This window comes from Cryptosporidium ubiquitum (genome assembly GCF_001865345.1).
Source record: "Cryptosporidium ubiquitum isolate 39726 chromosome Unknown contig_2, whole genome shotgun sequence".
Taxonomy (NCBI): domain Eukaryota; phylum Apicomplexa; class Conoidasida; order Eucoccidiorida; family Cryptosporidiidae; genus Cryptosporidium; species Cryptosporidium ubiquitum.
This window is the reverse complement of record NW_021639842.1, coordinates 188163-213951: the sequence shown is the minus strand read 5'-3', so window position 1 is coordinate 213951 and position 25789 is coordinate 188163. Positions and strand designations below refer to the sequence as shown.

General features: G+C 30.6%; 11 protein-coding genes across 11 annotated transcripts; 5 read left to right on the top strand and 6 right to left on the bottom strand.

The window, feature by feature from the left end:
• Window positions 1-406: 406 nt before the first annotated feature.
• On the bottom strand, window positions 407-1237 carry cubi_00974 (uncharacterized protein; the record flags this gene model as incomplete). Its single annotated transcript, XM_029017986.1, has 1 exon — window positions 407-1237. The coding sequence occupies one exon, from the start codon at window positions 1235-1237 to the stop codon at window positions 407-409; it is 831 nt and encodes a 276-aa protein (XP_028872937.1).
• A 1448-nt stretch (window positions 1238-2685) lies between these two features.
• cubi_00973 (translation initiation factor EIF-2) lies at window positions 2686-4077 on the top strand (the record flags this gene model as incomplete). The annotated part of the gene is made up of 1 exon (XM_029017985.1): window positions 2686-4077. The coding sequence occupies one exon, from the start codon at window positions 2686-2688 to the stop codon at window positions 4075-4077; it is 1392 nt and encodes a 463-aa protein (XP_028872936.1).
• A 475-nt stretch (window positions 4078-4552) lies between these two features.
• On the bottom strand, window positions 4553-5917 carry cubi_00972 (uncharacterized protein; the record flags this gene model as incomplete). The annotated part of the gene is made up of 1 exon (XM_029017984.1): window positions 4553-5917. One exon carries the CDS (start codon window positions 5915-5917, stop codon window positions 4553-4555), a length of 1365 nt encoding a protein of 454 aa, XP_028872935.1.
• A 1288-nt stretch (window positions 5918-7205) lies between these two features.
• On the bottom strand, window positions 7206-7694 carry cubi_00971 (uncharacterized protein; the record flags this gene model as incomplete). Its single annotated transcript, XM_029017983.1, has 1 exon — window positions 7206-7694. The coding sequence occupies one exon, from the start codon at window positions 7692-7694 to the stop codon at window positions 7206-7208; it is 489 nt and encodes a 162-aa protein (XP_028872934.1).
• A 277-nt stretch (window positions 7695-7971) lies between these two features.
• On the top strand, window positions 7972-9009 carry cubi_00970 (uncharacterized protein; the record flags this gene model as incomplete). The annotated part of the gene is made up of 1 exon (XM_029017982.1): window positions 7972-9009. One exon carries the CDS (start codon window positions 7972-7974, stop codon window positions 9007-9009), a length of 1038 nt encoding a protein of 345 aa, XP_028872933.1.
• An 865-nt stretch (window positions 9010-9874) lies between these two features.
• cubi_00969 (uncharacterized protein) lies at window positions 9875-12439 on the top strand (the record flags this gene model as incomplete). Its single annotated transcript, XM_029017981.1, has 1 exon — window positions 9875-12439. One exon carries the CDS (start codon window positions 9875-9877, stop codon window positions 12437-12439), a length of 2565 nt encoding a protein of 854 aa, XP_028872932.1.
• Window positions 12440-12974: 535 nt separating this feature from the next.
• On the bottom strand, window positions 12975-14249 carry cubi_00968 (uncharacterized protein; the record flags this gene model as incomplete). Its single annotated transcript, XM_029017980.1, has 1 exon — window positions 12975-14249. The coding sequence occupies one exon, from the start codon at window positions 14247-14249 to the stop codon at window positions 12975-12977; it is 1275 nt and encodes a 424-aa protein (XP_028872931.1).
• A 1058-nt stretch (window positions 14250-15307) lies between these two features.
• Window positions 15308-17662, top strand: cubi_00967 (uncharacterized protein; the record flags this gene model as incomplete). The annotated part of the gene is made up of 1 exon (XM_029017979.1): window positions 15308-17662. The coding sequence occupies one exon, from the start codon at window positions 15308-15310 to the stop codon at window positions 17660-17662; it is 2355 nt and encodes a 784-aa protein (XP_028872930.1).
• A 93-nt stretch (window positions 17663-17755) lies between these two features.
• cubi_00966 (alpha glucosidase-like family 31 glycosyl hydrolase) lies at window positions 17756-21937 on the bottom strand (the record flags this gene model as incomplete). Its single annotated transcript, XM_029017978.1, has 1 exon — window positions 17756-21937. The coding sequence occupies one exon, from the start codon at window positions 21935-21937 to the stop codon at window positions 17756-17758; it is 4182 nt and encodes a 1393-aa protein (XP_028872929.1).
• Window positions 21938-23352: 1415 nt separating this feature from the next.
• On the top strand, window positions 23353-23841 carry cubi_00965 (sporozoite antigen; the record flags this gene model as incomplete). The annotated part of the gene is made up of 1 exon (XM_029017977.1): window positions 23353-23841. The coding sequence occupies one exon, from the start codon at window positions 23353-23355 to the stop codon at window positions 23839-23841; it is 489 nt and encodes a 162-aa protein (XP_028872928.1).
• Window positions 23842-25096: 1255 nt separating this feature from the next.
• Window positions 25097-25669, bottom strand: cubi_00964 (uncharacterized protein; the record flags this gene model as incomplete). Its single annotated transcript, XM_029017976.1, has 1 exon — window positions 25097-25669. One exon carries the CDS (start codon window positions 25667-25669, stop codon window positions 25097-25099), a length of 573 nt encoding a protein of 190 aa, XP_028872927.1.
• Window positions 25670-25789: the final 120 nt, after the last annotated feature.

Sequence of the window (25789 nt, the reverse complement as noted above, 5' to 3'; positions counted from 1 at the left end):
TAATGTCAAAATACCCCACATGCACTAATGCAGTACATGGGCGGGAATGGGGGGGCAAGAAACAATTCATTACAGGAAACAATAAAGAAAAAATAATTATGCAAGAAACTGAATTACGGATAAATTTTGCGGTTAATCAACCATATAAAGTCTGGATTGGAGAATGTGTTTATAGTTGAAGCCTTATTGTTTAGTTTACTATTAATTATGTATGTAAAACCATTCTTCTCTGTTTTTATCAACTAACAAATCGGTTATTAGATAAAATCTACTACTTTCTTTCTTGAATTATTTTAATTACAAATTATTGAATAAAATGATTTCCTAGAAAAACAAAGTTTTGAAATGAATTAAGATTTTTTTTAGAAAGATTCAAAGTAGCTTGCTTAATATACAAATCATAGAGTTAGTATCTTGGAGGCATATTATTGCTGTTTTCAAGCTCTTCTAGCATAATGAATAATTTGCTTTTATCGCTTTTAATATATTGCCTTAGTTTGACCACATGAGAGATACGAACTTTAAGATAGTGCCTATATATTTTGATAATTTGTAACTTTTGAGGAATGCTCGATAATTCGTAAATACTTTTAGGTTGGAAAGAACTTTCTTTTATATTCTGTATCTCTTTTTGAGTGAATGAAATAATTTCTATTGCTTTATTAATGATTCTAATTACTTCCCTTTTTTGATTTAGTAATAAGAAAGAGTCTGATAAAATATTGGTATCAGTATGAATGTAGTTTTTCAATTCCAATAAAGCTGCCAAATAATTTGATATAACTCTAAGTTCTATACTGTAAAGTTCCTTTGCATCAATATATTTTATTTGAGAACAAACATCCAAAAATGATTCCTTTCTTTTTGGGAATTCGTGAATAACTACAAACAAAGCTGCATTTTCTCCTTTGTTCATTGCATACTCGGCAAAGTAGTTTCTATAGTAATTTAACTCAGAAAGCTTTTGTGATAAAAGCATTCTAAATTCATTATCAGAATTTCTTGACATACAGTTAGATGTTGAGACAATCTCATAAACCATTGCCACAAAAAAATAATAATACCTAAATATATTTATACACTCCATTGCTACATTACACTCAAATTTAGAAGCCTTTGCATTTTGGATGAGACTTTTCTTCAAACCTAAGTCTACTCCTTCTCTTTTTTGTAACATAAAGGCATTTACTATAACAAACAACAAAATTAAAACAAAAATAACGTATTTACATCTCATTCTCGGAAGTATTATACTGATTCGTTCGCTTACATGTAAGCTGACTTATATGAAAGGAAACCAATTTACTCTTATTTCTGATGCTATCCAAACACAAATGAATTCACACCCGAATTATTATTTTTCAACATTTAAAATTATTTTTTAGCATTTTTAAGGTCAATAAACTCTTAATTTCCCCACAGTTTAATCACACGTTTATTTAAATGTTATACTTTTTTATTTTTTGCATGGCTTTTACTATCTATTCAAAAGCTAACCAAAATAGGCGGGTTTTTTTATATAGATATTATATATTATATAATGTTAGTGATAAAATTTAGAAATATTTAATTAGCTCGAGTATTAGCATTTAGAGAAACTGATTATTTGCACATTTTTAGTGGTAATTTGAACTCCTTGGAATCGGTTTGTTCTTGAAGAATATTATGAATACTTCTTATTGCACTTCTATTTGAACAGTGTAATATGCATTCTATTTAAAATTAGAAATTTAAACAGAATAAATTTGAAACATCTAAACCTCTGTATATAGAGTAGACTCACTCACCCACAATTGGATTCTTAATTCCTTAAAAATTGTAATTTTATTTAACCTAGATTTGCCTTTAGGTTCTGTATTCATTTCTATTTTATACACTTAGTCCATAACCTAAAGTTTGAACTACAATTATCCATCTTAAAAAACCATTTGAAATTTCATTGATAATATAGATGCTAGCAACAACCTCTTACACCTTTTTTTCCTAATAAATCGCTCCTTAACTTTTTCATAAAATAAGAAGCGTGGGAAGAATGATTTTTTTTTTGTTCTAGAACTTAAGTAAGAATAAAGTTAATTGTAGTGATATCATTATTAGAATTCAAGTAGATTTACTTAAGTGTGTTAGTATCATTAGAGGCATACATGAGAAAATATAATTAGAATTTATACAGAAAGTTGAATAAAACTTCATATTATCACTTTTAGTCACAAATGAAGTCTATAACCCTAAGCTCATCTACTAATTATACTAAAAAAAAATAATGGGTGAATTTTAAAAAAAAAGCCCATGTAAATTAGTAAATTATCAATCCATTGCTATTACTTCAATACTTAAATCTGTAGTTTTTCTACAAAGTAACTATTTTTCCCAGTTATTAATAATTAAGCTATGTGCCGCCAAAAAGGTAACGAGACAGCAGAATATAGTGGGCGGGAAGCCTCAACAATTTTTTATTGAAAAAGACTGGAAAAAGCAAAGGTAAACAAGAAAAGGACTTGAGCAATAGAGCCAAGAAAGGGTAAATTTTGGAAGGCTAAGAATTTCAACGCAGGGTTTCAGTCTATTGTAGGTTCTTGTTTATTACATTGAATGAACAAAATTCTTAGAGATTAGGCACAAGGAGTCATAATAAAGCATAAACATTTAGTTAAAAAGTTATTAGAAGATACATAATCTATCGAGATGTCTAGTGATCATTTATCTAAACAAGATGCAGATAATTTGGACTTAACAAAGTTAACTCCAATTACTCCAGAAGTAATTTCTCGTCAAGCCACAATAAACTTGGGTACTATTGGGCATGTTGCTCACGGGAAATCTACAGTTGTCAGAGCAGTTTCGGGGGTTCAGACTGTCAGATTTAAGGATGAAAAGGAAAGAAATATTACAATTAAATTGGGATATGCCAATGCAAAAATCTATAAGTGTACCAATCCAAATTGCCCATCTCCTCAATGCTATCGTAGCTATGGATCAAATAAAGAAGATGAACCAATGTGTGAAGTTCCTTCATGCAATCATAAAATGCAGCTTCTTCGCCATGTATCTTTTGTAGACTGCCCAGGTCATGATATTCTTATGTCTACCATGTTGAACGGAGCAGCAGTTATGGACGCAGCACTTTTATTGGTAGCAGGTAATGAGACATGTCCTCAACCACAGACTTCTGAGCATTTAGCTGCCGTAGAGATCATGAAGCTTAAGCATATTATTATCCTTCAAAACAAGGTAGAGTTAATTAAGGAGGCACAGGCACAAGAACAATATAAACAGATTAAAGATTTTGTCGCGGGTACTTCTGCTCAAGATGCTCCAATTATACCTATTTCTGCTGTCTTAAAGTTCAACATTGATGTTCTCTGTGAATATATTTGTACGCAAATTCCTATTCCTATTAGAGACTTTACATCTTCTCCCAGAATGATTATTATTAGATCATTCGATGTGAATAAACCGGGAGAAGATGCCCAAAATATGAGAGGTGGGGTTGCAGGGGGGTCAATTATTAGGGGAGTTCTCAAAATTGGAGATGAAATCGAAGTAAGACCTGGGATTTATAATAAGGATGCTGATGGAGAATTTACTTGCAGACCAATTAGATCTAAGATTGTTAGTCTTTTTGCCGAGCATAACGACTTGAAATATGCAGTTTCAGGTGGACTAATTGGGGTTGGAACAAAGATTGACCCAACTTTGACCAGAGCAAACAGACTCTCTGGACAAGTTCTTGGGCATCCAGGCTTTTTGCCTGAAATATATGACTCTATTAACATTACTTTATACCGAATGAGAAGACTTTTAGGAGTGCGTGCTCATGATGGATCTAAAGCTCAGGCCAAAGTCTCAAAACTTAGGGAGGGAGAGCTTCTTATGGTTAACATTGGGTCCACAACTACAGGAGGAAGAGTCGCAAAGATCAGAGATGATCTCGCCACCTTCCAACTTTCATCCCCTGTATGCTGTAGTGTAGGAGATAAGCTCGCTATTTCCAGGAGGGTCGACAAACACTGGAGACTTATTGGCTTTGGCGACATCATTTCTGGAGAGACTGTTAGAATCATTAATGACTACTAAATATATTGGCGCCACATTTTAAATATATTATTAAGAGTTAAATTTCTATTTTTACAAGCGTTTTCCATTTTTTTACTAACTTTTTGTATACTACTATTTCTATTTTATTTTTTAACATAATACATTCTATTTGTAAAATCAAGCAACTAATCAGTACATTTTTTTGGGTTTTTCATAATGGCTATTGGCGCCAACTGTAATGCATGCAAAATAATTATTTAGGTTTTGAATCTTCTTAAGTTAGTGTAGCCAAATAAAGAAAGCAATCACAGATAGAGCAGAATTTAGACAAAAAATTTATATTGCATTCTAGAGGAAGAAGTTGACAAAAATCTGCTATATATCTTTTTTATAAGTAATTATTTGGCAAACTATGTTTAATAAATATAGAAACACACACAATTAGGCGGGTTAATAAATTGATATATCAACAGGACTAAATAATATATAATTCTCTTGTGAAGTGAGATTTGAGCTAGTATAGAATACTTTCTTTTTCATCATTATTAGATACAAAATCCTCACCTCTTTTTATTAAAGAGTAGGATCCGGAATCCTCTGTGGACTTAAAAGCATTAATAGAGGATAAGTGTAGTTGGTGAATATCAAGAGAGTAGCTCGAAATAAATACCATAATAACAAACAAAAATAGATACTGGGAGCTACTTGAAAAAGCCATTCTAATATAAAAGGAGTGATTCGCTTTCATCTTAATGATGAAGTCAGCCAAGAATGAGTTAAGATTCGGATAATTATCATTGAACAGTCTTCCACTTCTGAACTTGTTCATATAACAATGGGAAATAATAAATGTGGATATTGACCTGATAAGGATGATTATAACCATGAAAGCAGAACATCCTATCTTTAGAAGACGGGACAATCTAGAAATCACTGGTCTCCTGTAGACAAATACATAGATCGAGATGAGTAATGCATGAATAAATGAGAAAAATATGAATAAATTGCTTGGTGATATACTTAATAGTGCATTAAATAAGTAATATAATATACCAGAAGAAGCGCCAACTTCGCTAAAAATAATTCTTCTAAGATTAAGTCCAAAAGGAAAGATTAAAGCCAAAAATGCAAAGAAAACTGCAAAAGAGAGTGAAAAAAATGTAATCCTCAAAGTCCAGGTTGCGATTGCTCTATGAAAAACTCCTTGTTTAACACGAATCAAATTTGGTGAGCTTAAATTGTTGGTCTCATACTCATCAATATCTAGCATTGTTTCACTTTCTGTGCAATATTCCTCGGCAAGACAACGTTCATTTCGTCTGTTGATTTTGTTTGTGTTCTTCTGATTTCCCTCAAAGTAGTAATTATGGTTTCCCTTTTCAGAGTCAAATATATTGTTACCATCTTCCCTATTGGCCATAAAGTCACCAATCCTTGAATATTGAGGAGTTACCCATACTTCAAGTGGCTGTGGGAGATGATAGAAAAGCAAATGGTATAGCATTGGGACTGACAACACAAATAAAATCCATGAAGACAACAATCCGAACATATATATGTATTTTTCTGGGGAATGGATTGTCAAAAAGTAGGTGAATGGAAGAAACAGCTTATAATATGGTAAATGAGAAAGAGCTGCTGAGAATAGATGGCATATAATAATTGTCAGAATACATTGAAAACATGAAAATAGAGGTAGGAAGTAGCTATATGGATATTCAAGAAGAATCCTAGACAATCCAATACACTCTCTCGGTATAGATATACTCCAGCAACACCTCTTTGTATTGTTATATACTTGAAAAAACAAATATTGAGTTCTAGAAACTCTTCCCTCATTCATCCCAACTTTTTGAATATACTTTTCACCATTTTCCATGTTACCTTTTACCTATAATATCGTATTTATTCATACATACATATATATATATATATAATATAATGCAATATGATATAATATATATATATATACATATATACGTGTTGTAAATGTTGTATGAGAACAGAAAGATTCAGTATCTCTATCTTATCATAATAATGCAATGACAAACAATTACTTCAAATTTGACTATATTTAGAGTTTAATTCCCATATAATTAAAATAATAATCCGATGTTCAAATATTGATATTTCTTAATTAAGTTAAATATTTCTTGTTTAAATATACAATTTTAATAATGAAGGAGAAATGCCAAATTTGGTAAAATAAACCATGTACTACAAATTTTGAAGCAATCTCACAGTAATTAATTCAATAATTGGAGGAAGCCAACTTAAGGAATAAAAAAATTGTTAACTTTCTGTTAACTAATTCACGAATTATTTTCCAACAATACTTTCCTTAGACACTTGAAGTAATTCAATTTGTTTTCACAAGAACTGAATACCTCACAAAAATATATCTTTATAATTCGCAAGTAAGTAAATAAATATATTTGTTACTTATTTACTTATTTTCTTTTGGTATGCTTTGATTTTTTAAAAAAAATTATCTTTTTAATTTAGAAAACTTATTTTTATATTTTGTAATGTGCCTACTTAATACTGTTTATGTATTATATACATCTAGGAGATTTCTACTTAATGTTTATTGATCTTACTTCCCGCCAAAACTCCCGCTGAATTGTGGTAATATATTATTAGAATATAAAATTTGACAGAAGAATCATTTCAGTGTTTTACTACATGCAATTATTAAAATGATTTTTTTTGTACAACTCCAGAAATAGATAAAGGATATGGTCGGAAACGATCATGTTGAATTTATTTGAAAACGTTTTCCAGAAGAACTGGATACAAATTTACAAAGAGGAAAGCATATGTAGCCCGCTAAATCTTATATTTTTACTGCCAAGCTGATTTTGTCTAGTAATTTACTTTGTTGGATTTAGCATCGACAGTAATTCTGTGATAGTATTAGATTAACAGTAGTGTTAGGTTTTCCGAGAGTGATTAATAGGAAAGTATTTAACAAAGAAGCTCAAATTTGAAACAAAAAAAAAATGTTAAAAATAATAACCGTACCTTGCATGCTGAACTTCTGAAAAAAAAAAAAAATTAATTAAAAATATTAATGAAAATGAATTACGTGTCAAGTTTTGCATGTAAAAACCGGTATATATATGTGAAAAAATATATGCAAAATGTGGGGATTGGGGTAAAGTGGCCTAAACTTTGTGGGTTCTAAATTCACTCTTTAAATTATAAATTCCAACAGATTCATTGGAATTCTCATCAAAATCGCACCATTCAAACTCCTCTAAATTGATGTTTTCAAATTTTTTCCCAGTATTTGAAATTACATTATAACCAAAACTTGGATTCCACTTAGTTAAGTTGATTCCTCTGCAGTCAAAAGCTGCAACTGGAACTAGTTTCCCTTCATCCTCGCTAGTTACTTTCATCCTTGAGATATTATTCAACTTAACACAAGTAATTGTTGACTGTCTTTTATCTGATTCCCATTTCATTGCAAAATTTACAACGCCTCTGCTATTTTCCATCTCAATATTTTCATTGGGATCAACAGTAATCCTTTCTTTAGTTAATGAGCCAGCACTTTGCTCTATATCAAAACACCATGTATAATTTTCAGGAAAAATGAGTTCTTCGATTCCCTCAAAATCTGCTTGTACATACAAAACAAAGACTGTCATTTTAACATATAAATTTTGAAATTAAATAAAGAAACAGCCGGTTTTTAAGCTGAACTTAACTCAAAATCAAAAAGTACAAATTATTTTAAAAAATATTTATAATCATTTTTGGCCTAAATATATATTATAATTTGAACGGCGCCAAAAATATGTTATATTAATTGTCAGAATTACTATATAATTCCAATTTAAGTACAAGCGTTCATGAAAAAAATCCAAGTACTATCGAGAAAACAGTGAGTAGTATATGGAGTAGAGTAAATATTAAAAACCTTCAATGAGTTTTGAGTTATGCGTAAACTGGCCAGGAGACTTGAATAAGGCAAAAGAACTGATACATAAAGCTTATAGTTTGGGATACCTTGGTATAGCATTTAATAATAATCTGAATTTGGTAGAAAAATGCAACAAATTGAGAAGTAATTCCAAGAAGAATTCGATTACTGGTAATATTCTCAGTATTCTAGCCAAAGAAGGACACGTTTGCCCCATCCAATATATTCAATTAGAAAAAGAAGAGCTATGTAGGCTACGAAAAACAAGTAGTATCATCAAGTCAAATAGTGGGCCACTGGTTCCTAAAAATGCATATTTACCTCTGAGCCTTTCTTGCCATAATATAGAAATTAATAACCGATTTGGAAAAGAAGAAGATACTTCCCTTGAATTTATCCAACTAAGAAGATTAAGTATAGTATTTGATGATCCTGATTGTGTTCCTTACATAAATGCTTTGTCCAGAGGTCCTTGTAATGAATCTTCGGATAGTTGGAGCAAAGCTATATTTTCATCAATGCCAAATCAACCTTACGATTTGGTGTCTGTAAGGCCAACAACACAAAATGCATTAAATTCTGCTATCTCATCTGTAGAATGTGATATTATTTCTATTGACATCTCATCTGCCCCAAGGCTTCCGTTTATAATAAAGCGTTCCCAAATTAACCTTGCAATTTCAAGAGGGATTTTTTTTGAGCTTGATATCTCACAATGTCTACTAAATAAAGGTAACTCAAGACGTAATTTCTTCTCTAATCTTCTTACACTTACTAGACATGTTCCTCACAAAAATATTGTGATTACCTGTAATCCATCATTTCCATTGGATATTAAAACTCCGATTGACCTATCCAACATTTGTTATGTCCTTCTATCTCTAGATTTTGACAGAAAGGTCAAAATAAACTCTTTTGATTTCATTAATAATAATACTATTAAAGCCCTTGCAAAAGGGACAAATAGGCGTTCCTTTGCCTCAGTTATTTTAATCAACAAAAAAGAAGAAAATTCTGATCAAGAAATGAGAATTTCATGAGAAAATTCCAAATTTTTCTTTTGTATTTATATTGGGGGCCAAACAACTTAATTTCCAAAAAACGAATTCAATCTAATATACTCTTTATAACCTTAGGATGCTTCCTATTTGCAGGATACATTTAATTATAAAGTAAATAATACTCTTACCTTTAAATTTCTTTCTTTTCCCACATTATTTAGTATTCATTCATCTTACATGTAATATTTCCGTTGTGCCCGCCATATTTATTTGATTATTACATTTGGCATTTTAGGTATCCAATAAATGCCGCCTTAGGCGGTTAACATGAGTCAAAATCCGAAATGTCGAATAAGACCATTATTAAGTTATAAGGTTAAGAAGGAGAAATTAAACAGTCAATTGGTGTTGCTTTTCGTGTTTTCTTTGATTTGTGGAAAGAAGAGATCAGTTTTGAAGGTTCAAGTGCTCCTTGGAATTGAACTGTCTATTTGATCTTATCGCATTTATTTTGTTATTTTTATATTACATAATAATAATAAACTTTTGAGTAAAGGCGAATTCTAAAGTTTACAGTAAACATCAAAATTTTTTTTAAAAATATTTCCTTGGTTTGATAAGAGTGTCAGGAAACACTTAATATCAATTAATTAATTGGTCTTTGGAAAATTTATTCATATTAATTTATGTTAACATAATAAAATGCAATATTAATTAATATATAATGTTGTATATTCAACCTGCATTTCACATAACTTTTTCTTTCAAAATTAATGGTTAGTTAAACATTACCAATAATCACAAATAGAGATTAATAAATATTTCAGCTTGACTATAATTTAATATTATTAAAATCTTGTATATAAATTGAATTTGGTAAATTGACTAATAAATTTCAGACAATATGGGCTCTTCAGACCATTTAATTGTTGCAGAAACACATAGTGGAGCAGAATTTGAAACTGAATATTCTATACAATCAATTACATTACCTTCTGAATTTGATGATGACCAAAAAAGTAGGTATACAGTCAAAACTGATCAAATTCAAAGTTTGAATAATGAATTAAGTAGCTCTTTGGATGAGAATAACGATAAGATGGATTCTGAACTAGTAGCTTCCATGGAGAAATTATTCAAAAAAAAACGTTTTAGGTATAAGATTACTGCAAAATTGAGAGCTTTACTATCTTCAAAAAAATCCAGAAAAAAATTCAATTTGAGTCACAGAAAAAGTTCTCAGGATTTCGAATATAATTTGGCTTTTCAATCAAAACCCACTTCTTCCTCTTTATCTTCGAAATATTTTTCATTTTTAAGAAAACTTTCGAAAAATAACCGTTTTAATGATAAAACAAATTCAAAAAAATTAAGAACCATTGAGAGGTCAATTGAAGAATTTGAGAAATCGGATTCAAGAACTTCAAGGAAATTGAATTTTAGGTCAACTTTACTTAATAATATTTGCATTTCAGAGAATGTAGATATCCAAATAATGGAAAGTTTTAAGACAACTTACAACTTTAACGAGGTCATCTCTGCAGGGCAGAACTTTAAGAGAATACTTGAAATTCTTCCAACAAAACCAAAACTTACTGAAAATTCATGTACAAAAAGTGAAAATTTTGATTTATTAAGTATTGAAAAGCCAATAAATACTCCAAATATCTCCAGTGATGATAATAGTAATATTAATGCAAATAATCATATTAATATTAATAGTATAAATGCCTTGTTAAAGAAGAGAAGATCAATATTAGCCAAGCCGGGGAAATTTGATGAGTATTTGAAATTGAAATTTGAAGAACTTGAGAAAACGCGAAAGATCTTAAACAATTTTCTTAAGAATTCTGAAGAAAACCATGGCTCTTTACAAAATTATCAATTAAAATTTGCCAATACAAATCAAAGATTACGTATGTATATTCAGCTTGCCAACAAGTTAAGTGAAGTCAGTTTTGAATGTTTAATAAGCACCCCAAGTGAATTAATGTGTCAACTGGTTTATAATAAAGATGGTGTACGTGTCTGGAAGAAAGAACATAAATCTGGAAGGGTTTTACTTAGAACAGAATTTATTGTACCAGTTGCGCCTCTTGATTATGTTGAATATTCAACGGATAGTAATAATAGAAGAGTTTATGACAATAATACTGTAGATCTCAAAGTTGTTGAAAATGTTTCGCCAGGATTGGATGTTATGTACGTTGCAACTAAAAGAATAGCCACAGTATACCCACGTGATATCGTCAACATTCGGTTTTTACATGGATTTAATATAAAAAATTGCTTCAAATTTATGACTTGGGATGAATTAAGCAATTCTTCAACAAGAATAAACCAAGAGGATGTGATTTGTTGTTCTTGCTCTTGTTCAACGGAGCATCCAGATGCTCCTGAACGCCCTGGATATGTAAGAATGGACTTATCAATTGGTAGTTATATGGCAATCCCAATAAAAACTCCATTTGGCATTTGGAGTAGTATTTCCATGTTCAATGAAGCAAGCCCAAAAGGATGGATTCCTTCCTCAGTAACTAAAATGATCGCTGCAAAAATGGTTCCAGGCTCGGTTGAAAGCATTATTTCATCGATGTTAACTTTTTATAAGTTTCCTTTTAAAAATAAAGTCAATCGCCCGTTTTCTGGTTTCTGCTATAGAGCTTTATCTACTATATATTTTGATCAAAAAAAATTCGAGTTTAGTAATACTCAAAAAGATCCAGCTACAAATAGTAAAGGAATCAACAATGGGACGAGTAATTTGATTAATGATTCCAAAAATAACAAATACAATTTAAGGTTATCTTGCTTATTGAATAAGCCACTTATGATGAGTATCCAAGATTTTATTGCTACTTATAAATCCAATTCATTTCAGGAATTCATCGAACATTTCAATAGCGTACAAATAATTAATAGATATATATCATCTGCTTCATCTAACATTTTATCTTCAAGTAACTCAGATTCACTTAGCTCAAATACTGATATACCCAACAATCTTAAAATAGAGGTTGAACATTTCAAGCCCATTGATTATAATAATACCGATGTTGTTCGGCAAGTTTATGAGCAATGCCCAAAATTTCCAGTTTACAATTTTTCACTTGATAAATTACCGAAAATCGCTGATATTAGTAGCAGTAATTCAATTGATTTGAATAAGATTGTTTTAAGTGCAGATGAATCACAAAATTTGGATTGTAATTCATCTATTGAAAGGCCAAGTTCTTTTGAATTTTCCGAAACTACCCATATTATTAATCATAAACAAAGCCAAAGCAGGTCAAGTTTTTTTTCAGAAGGTGATAATAACTTAACTTTTTGTAGTCAAAATATAACCATTCAGAAAAGATTTTACAACTTATTCATTAATTCTTGTAAATTATATCAAGACTTCGGTGCTTCTTACCTCACTGATGTCAGTGATATAACAGTCATTGCACGATTATTATCTTTAGATTAAATTGTAAATTTATATTTATTTTTTTCACTAATTTTTTCATTGTCAATTATCATGTGGATTTTACTTGCACGTCCACATGAATGCATGTAAATACCGGTATAGAAAATTTGTATATTAAAAGACACTAACGTGCTCTAAATGCAGGTGGAGGGTGTGCATTATTTTGAAAATATTTGTAACAAAATAGATAAATAAAAGAAAGAAACGAAAATAAGGGAAAAATATTATCCAGAAAAAATTCATTGTTTAGTACCAGTAATTCGATCTAATGTCTAATATATGAACATGGACTGATCAGATTTGCTTATTTTTTCTACTAGAATACATTTTAATTTAATTTATCAAAAGAAGACAATAACAAAATGATTTTTGGGCAATCCAAGAGATTAATACGCGAACCAAATTAATATATAATCGAGGTTTATTTCATATTCCTCAACTGAATGAAATTCTCATAATTTGATAAACTAATGGTGAATTATGCAAGGTAATTTTAGCTCCTCCTCTTCATAGTAATTTCAGAATAGTCTACCATTTATCGGAAATGGCCGTGGTACTGTCTATTACCATGGTTAGGGCCGTGATGATGATGGTGATGATGATGATGTTGATGCTGGAAAGTTATCCCAGAATGAACATTTCTGTTATGATTCAAATTGCCATTGTGACAAGAATGCTGTAAGGAGTTTATACAACCAATAGCTGAACTACCAATGCTACCCATATTTGAAGAGTTAGCTTGCGAAACTGCGCCTTGATGAGCTGCTATGTGGCATTGCTTGCTAGTTGTTGTGGTTACAACGATACCCATTGGAACAGTTTTGATTCCATTTTGATAAGGTTGTATAGTCTTACACGAATCATTATTCATATTCTGGCAATATACATTAGTTTTTGTCGAGTTCATTACGTTAGTATTCTCTGCAGTTGAGGATGCAGTATCTAATTGGTTCTTTTGGTAAGAGTCAATTCCAGACTCACCCTTGTTTTCTAATTGACAAGTACTTAATGCATCGGACATCTCCAAGTTGCACTTTGTTTTTTCAGCAATCTCAACCTTCTCGTTAATCAATGTTAACTTCTTAGTATATTTCATCTTAAGTTTAAGCAAGATAATTCCGTAAACAAAGCTTAAAACTGCAACAAGGAAAGAAACCACAGCAACTATTATTGCCTTGGTATAGTATCCAGACATTGATGCATTCTCATCAAGGCAAAATGACTCAACTGCCTTACAGAGATCATAAGCGTAAATTTCATCATTTCCAATGGCCACAGAACAGTCATTTGAAACCACAGATTGGAGAAGGCAGTCTTCTCTATGAGTAAACTCCTCAACAGCCTTAAATTTGTTTGAGAGGAAAATTGAAATGAGCCCTCCTATGCAAGACATTGCAGATAACAACATAAAATGCCATGGCTGTATGAACTTGTATTTCTTGCATGCAGTGTAGAATGAAAATAACATAGTATATACTCCAAATACCAAAAACATAACCACACAAATGATAGCAACAGTTCTCGTAACTAATCCTGTTGGTATCGTTGCAATCCACTGAATATATTCCCCATTTGAACCTTTAATAGTACCTTTTATAGTCTCAGTTAGTATATTATCAAAAACCATAGGTCTATATTTAATGGCAAATGAACAGCTAAATATCAAATATAACATTGATAAGGAAACTATGATAAAACACATAAATCCTCTCATAAATTTATAAGGTGCTGTATTTGGTATTATAGTAATTTTTGAGTCATTGAGATTTTGATTAGACATATTATTATTCTTGCCTTTAATGGAGCTCATAGTTCCTTTAGTAACACTATATGTAATTAATATCTGTTGCAAAAAATCGATTACTAAGTTTTCTCTCTTCTTGTAATACAAAGTTTCTTATTCACTCGAAATTCTCAAGTATTACTCTCACTTTGTGAAATCTGTTTCAATTAGTCTTTTCTCAATTTCTCAATAAGATCCTTTCCTTAACTTCAGAACCTTTATTTATCTACTTAATTATTATATCTAAATCAATCAAAAATCTTATATCTACACAACTCTTTCTAAATAAAAGATATATTTATTCTTTATTCAATATTTTTCCCTCTTTACTTTTTCAATATTATTACTTGTTTATTTACTGTGAGAAAAACAATAGAAGTGATCCCGGTACCGCCTAAAAAATAATTTGTTTTTTAATTTCTATTATTACTTCTCCAGATAAAATCCCAATTAAAATAGCCATAATTTTAAAAGTTTTGCAAAAGTGTATCTGATTTTTTTTTAATAAAAATTATTTACTTTAGTTTATTTACTACATTAATAAATAGACAAGATCACAAGTATATAAATATACTTGTATATTATTTAGAATATTACCGCCTAAATTACCAAGAACGAAAATTCTAGTTTGGGTAGTTAAAAAGCTTAAAATTAATACCAAATGATTGCTGCAACGAACAGTCATTTAAAATGCATATTCTTCCTTGTTTATCCTTTTTCTTCTTCCTTTTTCACTTTTTCTTCCTATTATTTTATCCTTCATACTTTATTTTTAAATTAAGTCCCCGCCACACTCTCCCCACTCCTCTTTATAGTACACAGATTTTTGACTAGTACCGGCATTAGGCGCCACAATGTGGCGGGCACGTATTAAGTGTCAAAGTAAGAAAATAAATCTATTATTGTTGGAAATTTGAGTAAAAAAAAATTAATTTATTGGAAAGATTAATCAATTGCTTTTAAAACTGGTATAGACACATAATACTCAATTCTTTTTATTTTAGAAACAAGCAATTTTTTGAGAGCTTGAGCAGCTGCTAATTTATATTTATGGCCTAAAAAGAACAAGAGTATTATGTCAAAGAATGAAGAACAGAAAGCAAGTGGTTAAAAACAAGGGGAATGAGGAGACAAACTACCATGGATTTGGTTCATTAAAGCCTGGTATTAGCAAAGGAAGTTTAGATTTTATTCAGAACCACCTTAAATTTACATTTATGTCACCTGTTCAAGAAGTAACTATTCCAGAGTTACTTACACACAAAGATGTTGCAGTAGAAGCCTGTACGGGCTCAGGAAAGACAATGAGTTACTTGGTTCCAGTTATTGAGATTCTTTTAAAGAGTAATATTCAGTCCAGAGGTATTTCTAATTTTAATATGGGTTCACTCATTCTAACTCCAACCAGAGAATTATCAATCCAAGTTTTTGAGATTCTGGAGCGGTATTTGGAGACAATCAGCCTATATAGGGAAAAAGAAGGTGCTGGAAATATTCTAAAGAGCCTGATTTGCATTGGAGGAGGAAATGTTAATAAGACATTTGAATTTATTAAACAAGAAGCAGAAGAAAAACCTTTGAAAGATTGTAATCAATATTACATCCTAGTAGGCACTCCTGGCCGTGTTTTTCACTTATTTGAAAATCTTAAGGATGGTATTGATTGGAATGTTAAGTCTAGTTTAGAGATACTTATATTAGATGAAGCTGATAGGCTTTTAGACATGGGATTTGAAAATCACATTAACATGATTCTTCATTCAATGCCAAAGCAAAGAAGAACCGGCTTATTTTCTGCTACTTTGAATGCACAGGTTCAAAATCTTATTAAGACTGGTCTTAGAAATCCAAAGTTTATTAAAGTATCTATAGCTTGCAATGATTTTGACAAACAAAGCATTACCGAGAAGCAAGATGAATCTTCTTCTAAAGATACAAAATGCGATATAAGCGTCCCAATTGGTTTAACATGTTATTATATTGAGCTGGGCCCTCTACTAAAGATTGAGTTTCTTATCAGATTTCTACTTAATTTGAGGAAACAACTTAACTCTGGAAAGCAAATCAAATGTATTATTTTTTTTCTAACTTGCAATTCTGTTGAGTTCTATTTTAAATACCTTTCAAAACTTTTTCATATCCATTCTAAAGATAACAAGAAGAATCCACCAAAAAACGACTACTATTTAGATTCGTCTCTTGGAAAGCTTTGCAAGTTACACGGCCAAATGTACCAAAGATCAAGAGAGAAATCCTATGAGGTTTTTAAAAGCTGTCAAAGTGGAGTTCTTATTTCTACTGACCTTACAGCAAGAGGAATAGATATTCCTGATATTGAATGGATCATTCAATTTGACGCTCCTCAGGACCCTTCATATTATATACATAGGATTGGAAGAACTGCCAGAGCTGGTAAGCTTGGAAAATCAATAATAATGCTTCAGCCTCATGAAGGAGCCTTTATTGACTATATTGAAAAAAAGACAATGAGGAAGGTTTTTAATTACAACCATTTAGAAGGAGAGAAAAATTCCGAAAGTACATACTGTGGAAATTATAACTCTATTGAAGATCCATTCTATAAAGAATCTAACCAAATTCAATTATGCTACTGCATTAAACTAAATAAAGAAATAATGAGTAAAGATGAATTTCTAATTAATCATTCAAATATTGACAGAATAGGATTGTGTACAATCAGAAAGTTAATGTTTAGTGACTTTGAGTTTTATGAAAAAGCCAAGAAAGCTTTTGTATCTTATATTAGAGCTTACAAAGAATACCAACTTCCGTTTCTTTTCCCTTTTAAAAGCCTTTCTATAGGGGAGATTGCTGCCTCTTTTGCTTTATTAAGGATTCCAAGAGTGAAGGAAATTCTTGGAAAGTCCAATATTTCAGGAAAATTCCTTACAGGGTCCAAAAATATTCATCCTGATGATTTCAACCCTAATCCCAAAACTCATATTTCTAATAATACAGATTCAGAAAACAGTAAAACTATTGTAAACCCAAAAAAGCGAAAAGAAAACGAAAATCCTTCAATAAATTCCGAGAAAAACAGCAACTCAAAAAGATCTAGGAGTGAAAAAAGAGCCACTAAACGCAAAATTGAACTAGACGAATGGGAAACTCTACAGTTTGAAAACAATCTTGCCAAAAAGTTAAAAACTGGTAAAATCACTTACAAAGAATATCAAAATAGGCTCAACAAGTTTTACCAAGATGATGAAACTTTAAATGAAGAAACCCTAAAAAACAATAACACACTTCATAAAGCCCCATTAGATGAAGAGTCCTCCGATTCTCTGGATCCAAATTCTGACGATTCTACAGATAATGACAGTAAAAATTACTCAAACTTAAAAACACTAAATGTTAATAACAAGCAAAAAATACCTAAATGGGTCATCCAAGGCAAAAAAAACAAGAAAAAAAGATAATTTTTTTCAACTCTTTTTTTTACTTGAATATTTTGCATCATGCACAATTCCCTCATTTGGTTTTGGCGGGAAATTTCGGTAATTACGAAACAATTAAACATAAATAGATATTTTCCAATTATTATTAATAAGATTTACGAGCTTTGCGATATTTATTTCAATGTTATAAAGCTCTAGGTTGTTGGACTCGCTTTTGTTAACATTTTCCAAATTTACAAGAGTGAAATCTAACTTTTTAATTACTCTGTTAGTAGAATTAATGTTACTTTCACTTGTAATATCACTGTTTATGCTAAGTAGAATAATTTTGGGTTTGTGGATTATTCCGAAGACGCTTATAGTTTCCAAATAAATATCATTTCGGTAAATCCAATTGTTCTTGATTGCCTCGTAGTTAGTGGGGATTTTTATTATCTGGTTTGCTATTGCACTGTAAACTTGAATGCTTTTGTGAACACAATATATTTCGTAAATATGTTTTGAATTGGAAATAATCGAGGACTCAGTTACAGAAGTTATCACTGTTGCATTTTCTGAGTGAGAAGTCATTGAGGAGTAAAATGAAGAGGACGAGATTGAAGAAAATACAGAGCTTGGAGTCATTGGAGGAGACTTAAGCATTATATTGGCCATTAAGGTGGATGACGATGACAATGAAACCGAGGATGCATCAAAGCCTGAATCCAAATCAAGATCTGGCCTAGAGCTGTCTGAGTCGGAAAGTATTAAGCTATTATTTCTAGTTTTTTCATTCTTCACAAAATAGAAAGTATTCATTAAGTATTCTCCTGTTAAATAGTTGTAAGAAACTCCATCGTCCAAAAATAGGTTTCCCTTAGCTAAAATAATCTTTTCATTACCAGAATTAGTTTCTTTATTTGTACACTTTATTGGCATTTTTTGTTGTTCATCAAGATTGTAATCACCACAGGTATTAATTAATTCCAAGTAAACTTTAAGTCTTGTGGTAATCTGTAATTGTTGAGCTGAAGATAATACATCTCCACTTTGGTAGGGAATAATAGACGCTTCTTTTACAAAGCATGGAAAAGGAGTTTCTTTATTTAGTAGATACTCATAAATGTAATTACTATTACTCAATACAAAATAGTTATAGGAATTGTATTCGTACCACAATGTTTTATCATTGTACTTACATATTCTGTACTTGTCATCATTACAAGAACAGGAATACTTGTAGTTCCTTCTTTTTGACTTATAAGGCAGTAATATATTAAGGGACATGAAAGCATTAGATCCATCCATACGGTTATGGTCTTTATTTTTTACTTTGTAGTCTCCATTATTATAATCATTGTAATTTGTACCATTAATATTGTTTTTACAAATACACTGGTTTTGTAGAGTGTTATATATTAAAAAGGTACCCCCCAAGACAAAAGATTGGCATTCACAAATCTTTAAAATTGATTCATTTTTACCTATTAAATCGTGGTTTTTGAATTCAAACAATAGCCAGTTTAATGGTTGTAGCATTGGTTTGCCTTGGAATGAATATATTGAGGAAATTGTATACCAAAAAGAAAGCAATTCGTACCTTATGATTATTAGCTTTCTGATATATTTGAGTATCTCAGGTCCAAATTCCCAAGGCTCCCTTTTAGGTGAATCAATATGTGAGTGAACTCTGTAAAATGGCATCCAGATTGAAAGTTTATGCCAGTTCAAAAACAAACATTTGCATGGATGGCCATAAAACCCTCCAACATCTGAACCTGTGTATGATAATCCACAAACAGAGTTTGAGACATTCATTGATATAACTGAAGAAAATGAATCATAGTCAGCTTTGTTATCTCCGGTCCAAGTGAAACCATAACAATGAGAACCAATATAAAATGATCTAGTCAAAATGAATGGACGTTGTATATTCTTGATGGTATTTCCCAAGTCTAGTAAATTATCTGGATTTACAATCTTTCTCCCTGAAGAAATTAGCTCTAAAATAGACCTATCATGTCTCAATCTTTCATTCAATCTCTTATTTTCAGTGGCTAAAGCCTTATCTATTGCTGAATGACTCCCATGAAAAGAAGAAACTATTTCATTTGTATTTGAAATATTGTCAAGAGACAGAATTCTTTGTGTTGCAGAGGTCAGAAGTCCATTAAATGTTGACTTTAAGTGGTAATAGCCATATAAGTTATGGACTTGTCTGTGTTCTATGTCATTATAATGGAAAGAGTGTTTTGGCAAAGTTAACTCAGAGGATGAAAACACTGAGGGTTCGTTCATATCAATCCAAAATCCAATGTTTGAATAACTCATTATTGGGTAGTGCTTGTTAGTATAAAATGTGGAATATATATCCCTAATACTTGGGTTCAAAAAATCTGGGTATTTAACTTTTCCAGGCCAACAAACCCCAACAAAATCTTCCCACTCCTGACGATTTCTGATCCTAATCCAAGAATTAGATAATGTTTCAGATTGGTTTATAAGAATTTTATTACCATCTTCAATGATAGTATTGGGTAAGCTGGACTGATTTTGCAGTTTATTGTATACATGATAGCTTTCATCAATGCTAATATGGGGATCTGCTATAACTATTAAATTTCTACCCTTAATATCTAGCTCTCCAAGCATTTCCGAAACATCTTTAAAATGATCAGGATTCCAAGTAAAGCACTTTCTTTTGTTCAAGTGTTCAATATCCAACCAAATGGAGTCTAAGGGAATCTTGCTCTTTTCAAATGACGATGATAGATCAAGTACATCTGAATCTTTGCAATTAAACCACCTTGATTGGTGCTTTCCAAGAGCAAATCTTGGAGTCAGAGTAGGGAACCCAGTAAGTATATGATAATTATAATAAAAAGAATCAAAGTTGTCAGAAACCATAAGAACAAAATCCATTATACCAGTTTCAGATACCCACCAAGTATCAATTTTATTCAATTTTCTTTTAATATCCATAAAAGTATCTGAGGGATTTAACCACAAGATTCCGGAAATAAATGAGTTATCTTCATTATTGTGAACGCTTAACACAAGTGGGATGGAACCATATAATGCATCTGGTCTGTCATTTTTGTAAGTAAATACATCCAAGTTATAAAATCTATATGAACTAGGGTATTCTGGTAGGTTAATTTCTGTAGAATGCTCAGATGCACCATATATGTTGCTTGTGTTATGAATTTGAATGTCAGTTCCAATACAAGTTGGTCCATAGATCTTATAATCTGGGTACCTATCGTATATATCATGCCAAGAATTCTTGCTATAAACATCATAGGAATCAATGATTTCCATAATATTTCCACCATTAACATATTCATTTCCGTAGGACTCTTTAAGTTTTGACTCAAAAGCTCCCCATCCTTTCTTGTGATACCTTCTTTCCTTTAGTAAACTGGATATCTCCTCAAAGTAGTTTGTAATACCAATCTTCTTTTCAATGGAGTCATAAATTTTGCTCACTTCCTCATCAATTTGTGAAGCTTTTTTTGCATTTGCAATTTTCATTAAATCTTTCCTTTTAATATTTGGGTGAGATTTTGAAACGAAAGGCCTAACTCTCTCAAAATTAAAATTACCATTTGGATTAATGGAATGTATTAAACAATCATCTACAAAAGTCTCAACTTTAAAGTGATTACACGTTAATACTAACTTAAATACTTTTTTTGAAGTTTTTTGTTGAACTCTATCCATATTCCCACTTATGATTTTTTCCGGCTCGGCATCTAAATCATTATTTGTGGAAAGATTTACAATTTCAAATTCAATTGAAATCGAATTTTCATCTTTTGCTGTATTTATCTTTAATTTGTCCTTGCTCTTAATTAAATAATGAGCATCCAAAAATTTATCTTTAATAATATCGTTATATGGTAACTGAAATCTATCCAACTTGATAAATTGGTCAGTTTCATTCACAATAAATCTTACCATACCAATCGAATATAACTTTATATCTACTTTTAATGGGGGTAAATCACTTTTGTATGTATTCAATAACATAAAAGATAAAGTAGAAGGCTTCCCATGTTTTATATTATCTTCTCCAATGATGATTGAATCCCAATCTACACACCAAATTGAGAAAAACTCACCATCTTGACTTCCAGAATTAATATTATTGATCAAATCTCTGAAAGCTCTATACCTGATAGCAAATGGAGAAGTCTCTTCATTCCTCTGCTTCTTCCTTTTTGCATAATTTAGTACAACTCCCATAAAGGATCTTGCTGCTTTACTTAATGCCATTGCAAACTTATAAAGACCATAATTTTTTTTAGATCTCATATTAATTGCTTGTTTGTTCCTTTTACTTTATTGTCATGATATAGCCTTCTCGTTTAATGCCTGATGTTTTGTTTTCCTTGCATTCGCACTTTGAAATATACAAATATTTCAGAGAAATAGGGACTTCCTTAATCAATTATGAAAAAACTTTGTCCTTAATTTAATTCTTAGCTATCGTTTACTTGTAAACCAATTAATATTTTTTTCTATTTAACTGTTCCTCAATATTTCACATAATTCATATTATTTCTGATTCCAGCGCTTCTTTTTTTTCGCATGTAATTAAATTAATTTTTTTTACTTTTGTAATTTACTTTTAGAAATTTATCCAATTTTATGATTTATTCAATCCCCAAGTTTTACTTTACTTACTACTCATTATTTCGGTATCTTTATTATATTTCTCTAATTACAACTAAAATTTATCGTCCAATAATAATATCTGAAATTATTAATTAATAGCAAAATTTAATTTAGAAAATGCATGCATTTTTGACAGTTCATGTGGAAATATTATTAAATATGTTATATACCGGTGTTACAAACATACATGTTTTAAAATTTTACCATTTTATTTGAAAGAAATAGTAGATAAATTTCTCCGCAAATTTTTTTTTTCAGTAACAAAATGAAGAATTAACTCCGAGTTTTTTGAATAATTTTCTGATTTAGACATTTCACGTTAGAGTTAATTTTGAATAGTATTAATGTTCAGTAATTCATCGCTTTTTAAATAATACAAATCCATTCCCTAAATATAAACAATACTCCTATCTCATTCAAATTGGGTAAACTCTCCACTCCTTGCCACAATCCTAAATATGCCATTTCCAATTCATTGAATCACTACTTAAAAAAAAAAATAACACATAAATAAGACAAAATATTAAGGACATTCAAAACATTTTTACTAGTTTGACACCTATACTTCCATTACCACTACCCCAATAATTTCAAAAATTAACTAAAAAAAAACTACTCAAGATAGTTAAAAGGATGTTCCTCTGTGCCCTTCCCTTACCCATCACTAAATATTTCTTTACAAATAAATATTTGAAAATTCTACACTCATTTAATATATTACAAAAAAAAAACCGGATTTACGTGAAAACGAATACATTACTTGATATACATCAATTTTCTCTCATTTCTACATATCTTGCCTATTACACATTAACATAAATTATGATTTATTATTAATTTTGCAGTGTTGGCGCCGGAGACAAGACGCTGATTTGCTAATTTTTTAGGGACGCGTATATGCGTGTAAAATCCATAGTAAATACATGTCAAAAAAGTAATATCAAGAGTGATTTAAAAAATCAAACACTTTAGTGAAAGTTATATTCATTTGATTAATCAAACCTTTATTTATTTTGGTTTATCATCTCAGTGTTTTATATAGTTAATTAAAGATGTCTGAATGGGACGATATGGTTAAAGAATGGCTTATTGACACTGGTAATGTATGTGCTGGTGGTCTTTGCTCTTCTGACGGTGCATTCTATGCCGCTTCAGCCGACCAAGGTGATGCCTGGCAAACACTTGTGAGAGATGACCACGAAGAGAACGTTATTCAACCCGATGGTGTCTCAGTTGCTGCCGAAGTAATTAATGATCAATCAACAATATTCCAAGCTATTTCTGAAGGTAAAGCACCCAACGGAGTTTGGCTTGGTGGAAATAAATATAAAATTATCAGAGTTGAGAAGGATTTCCAGCAGAACGATGCTACTCTCGACGTTATTTTTTGTAATAAATCCCAAGGTGGTTGTTTTTTAGTTAACACTAAAAACGGCAATGTTGTTGTTGCAGTTTATGATGAGTGTAAGGATCAATCATCAGGTAATTGTAAAAAGGTTGCCTTGGATCTTGCAGAGTACCTTGCATCACAGGGTTACTAATTAAATTAATATTGTGGCTACTTTTTTGCAGATTATTGGATGATTTCTACCAAGAATGTTGACCAGAAAAATACTTTAAAATTCATATGATTCATACCAAACAGGTAACGAGGCCGCTAGTAATAATTATATCCCTATATTTGTTTTTTGTAATATTATTAGTGTTGCTTTTGTGAATTTAATTAGAAAAAGAGAGAATTGGAAGATCGATTTTTTTTTTCGGATTTCGGAGTAGTCCATTATTCTGCTAACTTTTCATGATTCGAATTTCTGTTTTGGCCACATTTTTTTGGCATCTTCATATGTATTAAAGCCTTTGGACCAAATTGAAATGAGTTCTTATTATGCATCTTTTTTGGTGTGTAGGTGAAGTTAGGAAAAGAATGAGTAAGTGCTTTTTCTAATACTTTATTTTTTTTCAAAGGTTATTTCAATCAAGGGCTAATTATTCACTATCGTTTGAGTGTTTTTGAATGTTTTGCTTATTCTTTTGTTTGCCACTAAAAGAATTTGCTTTGAAGATATTTAGTTAATGTTTTCTTAAAATTGTATACAATTTTAAAAAACATATGTATTACTTATGTTGTTAACTCCGTTATTGCATGCATTACACGTAACTAAATTACGTGACAAAGAATAAATTACTAAAAATGTAAATTACCTTAATAATTATAATTTTGTTGTGTTTTATCTATATATATTATATTTCTCATTTTATTTGATAAATTGTCGCATTTTCTTAATCAAGTCTATGGATGTAAAAATAGAGTTTAGCTCAATGGGAAATTAGTACTTAAAATGACTATTTCAACTATATTAAATGTAAACACATGTTCAGCAACATAATAATTGTTTGAAAAGAATAAAATATTCGGATAAATTTTTGAATTCATTAAGAACAAAAATATACAATTAGAAAAATTCCAATATATCGAAAATGCCTCTGATCAGTACAATTTTAATATTTAAAGTAAAATCGAATTATGTGGCACCGGTACTAAGATAGAGTCTGTAACATGCATTTCCACATGAATAAACAATTTGACGAAATAATTAAAAAAAAAAAATATTACATTTTCAAAGGTAATATTTGCACAATTTCAAATCTAAAGAAATACCAAGTTTTGAAAAATCAAATAGTATTTTTATGAATAAATTTTTTCTCTTGTAACTATTTTAGTTCGAATTATACTTTTTTAATCGCTTATTTCCCATCTAGAAAAACCTTAGCTAAAATATTTGGCCTACAACAATGTTATATGTATCCAGAACTTGAATTCCACTTAGGATAATCACAGTTTAAATCAATTAAATCGACATTATTAGAGGTTGATGGAATTGTATCAGAAGTCATTGAATGCCTTAAGATAGGAGGTGGCGGAGGTGGTGGTGGAGGGTGGGGTTGGGATGTTTTTGTAGGGGGTTGGTGTTGAATTTGGTTTTTTTGTTGGTAAAAAACACCACTTAAAGAGCTTGGCGGAGAAACTACTCTTGTTGTGGCTGAATGAGCGTCTTGCTTATTTTTTGATCTATGGGTGAGTCTACAATTGTAATCCCAATTTATCCTTAAAACTTTTGCTATGATTGCATCATCATATAAAGGCACAATATCATCATCACTTAAAGGATCCATCCATGCATAAGTATTTCCTATACGCACCTTAAATCTAAAGTAGTAAATTCCAGGTAATGGAAAAGAATCTTTTACCTGTTTTATTGTTAAGGATGAATAATCACCCTGAACTTTAAATGTATTCGGATTATCCTCCCTGTCGCCATCTAATGGTATGAAATAGTATACTGTGGTCAGGCCTGCCTCAGAGGTCATCTTTCAATTTGTATTTGCTTAAAATACAAACCTAATCTAAACAATTCATGTAGAAAGTAGTCCAAAATTGATTCTCAGCACTCCTAATTATCTTTTTCCTTCAGTATCACTCTTTCTACC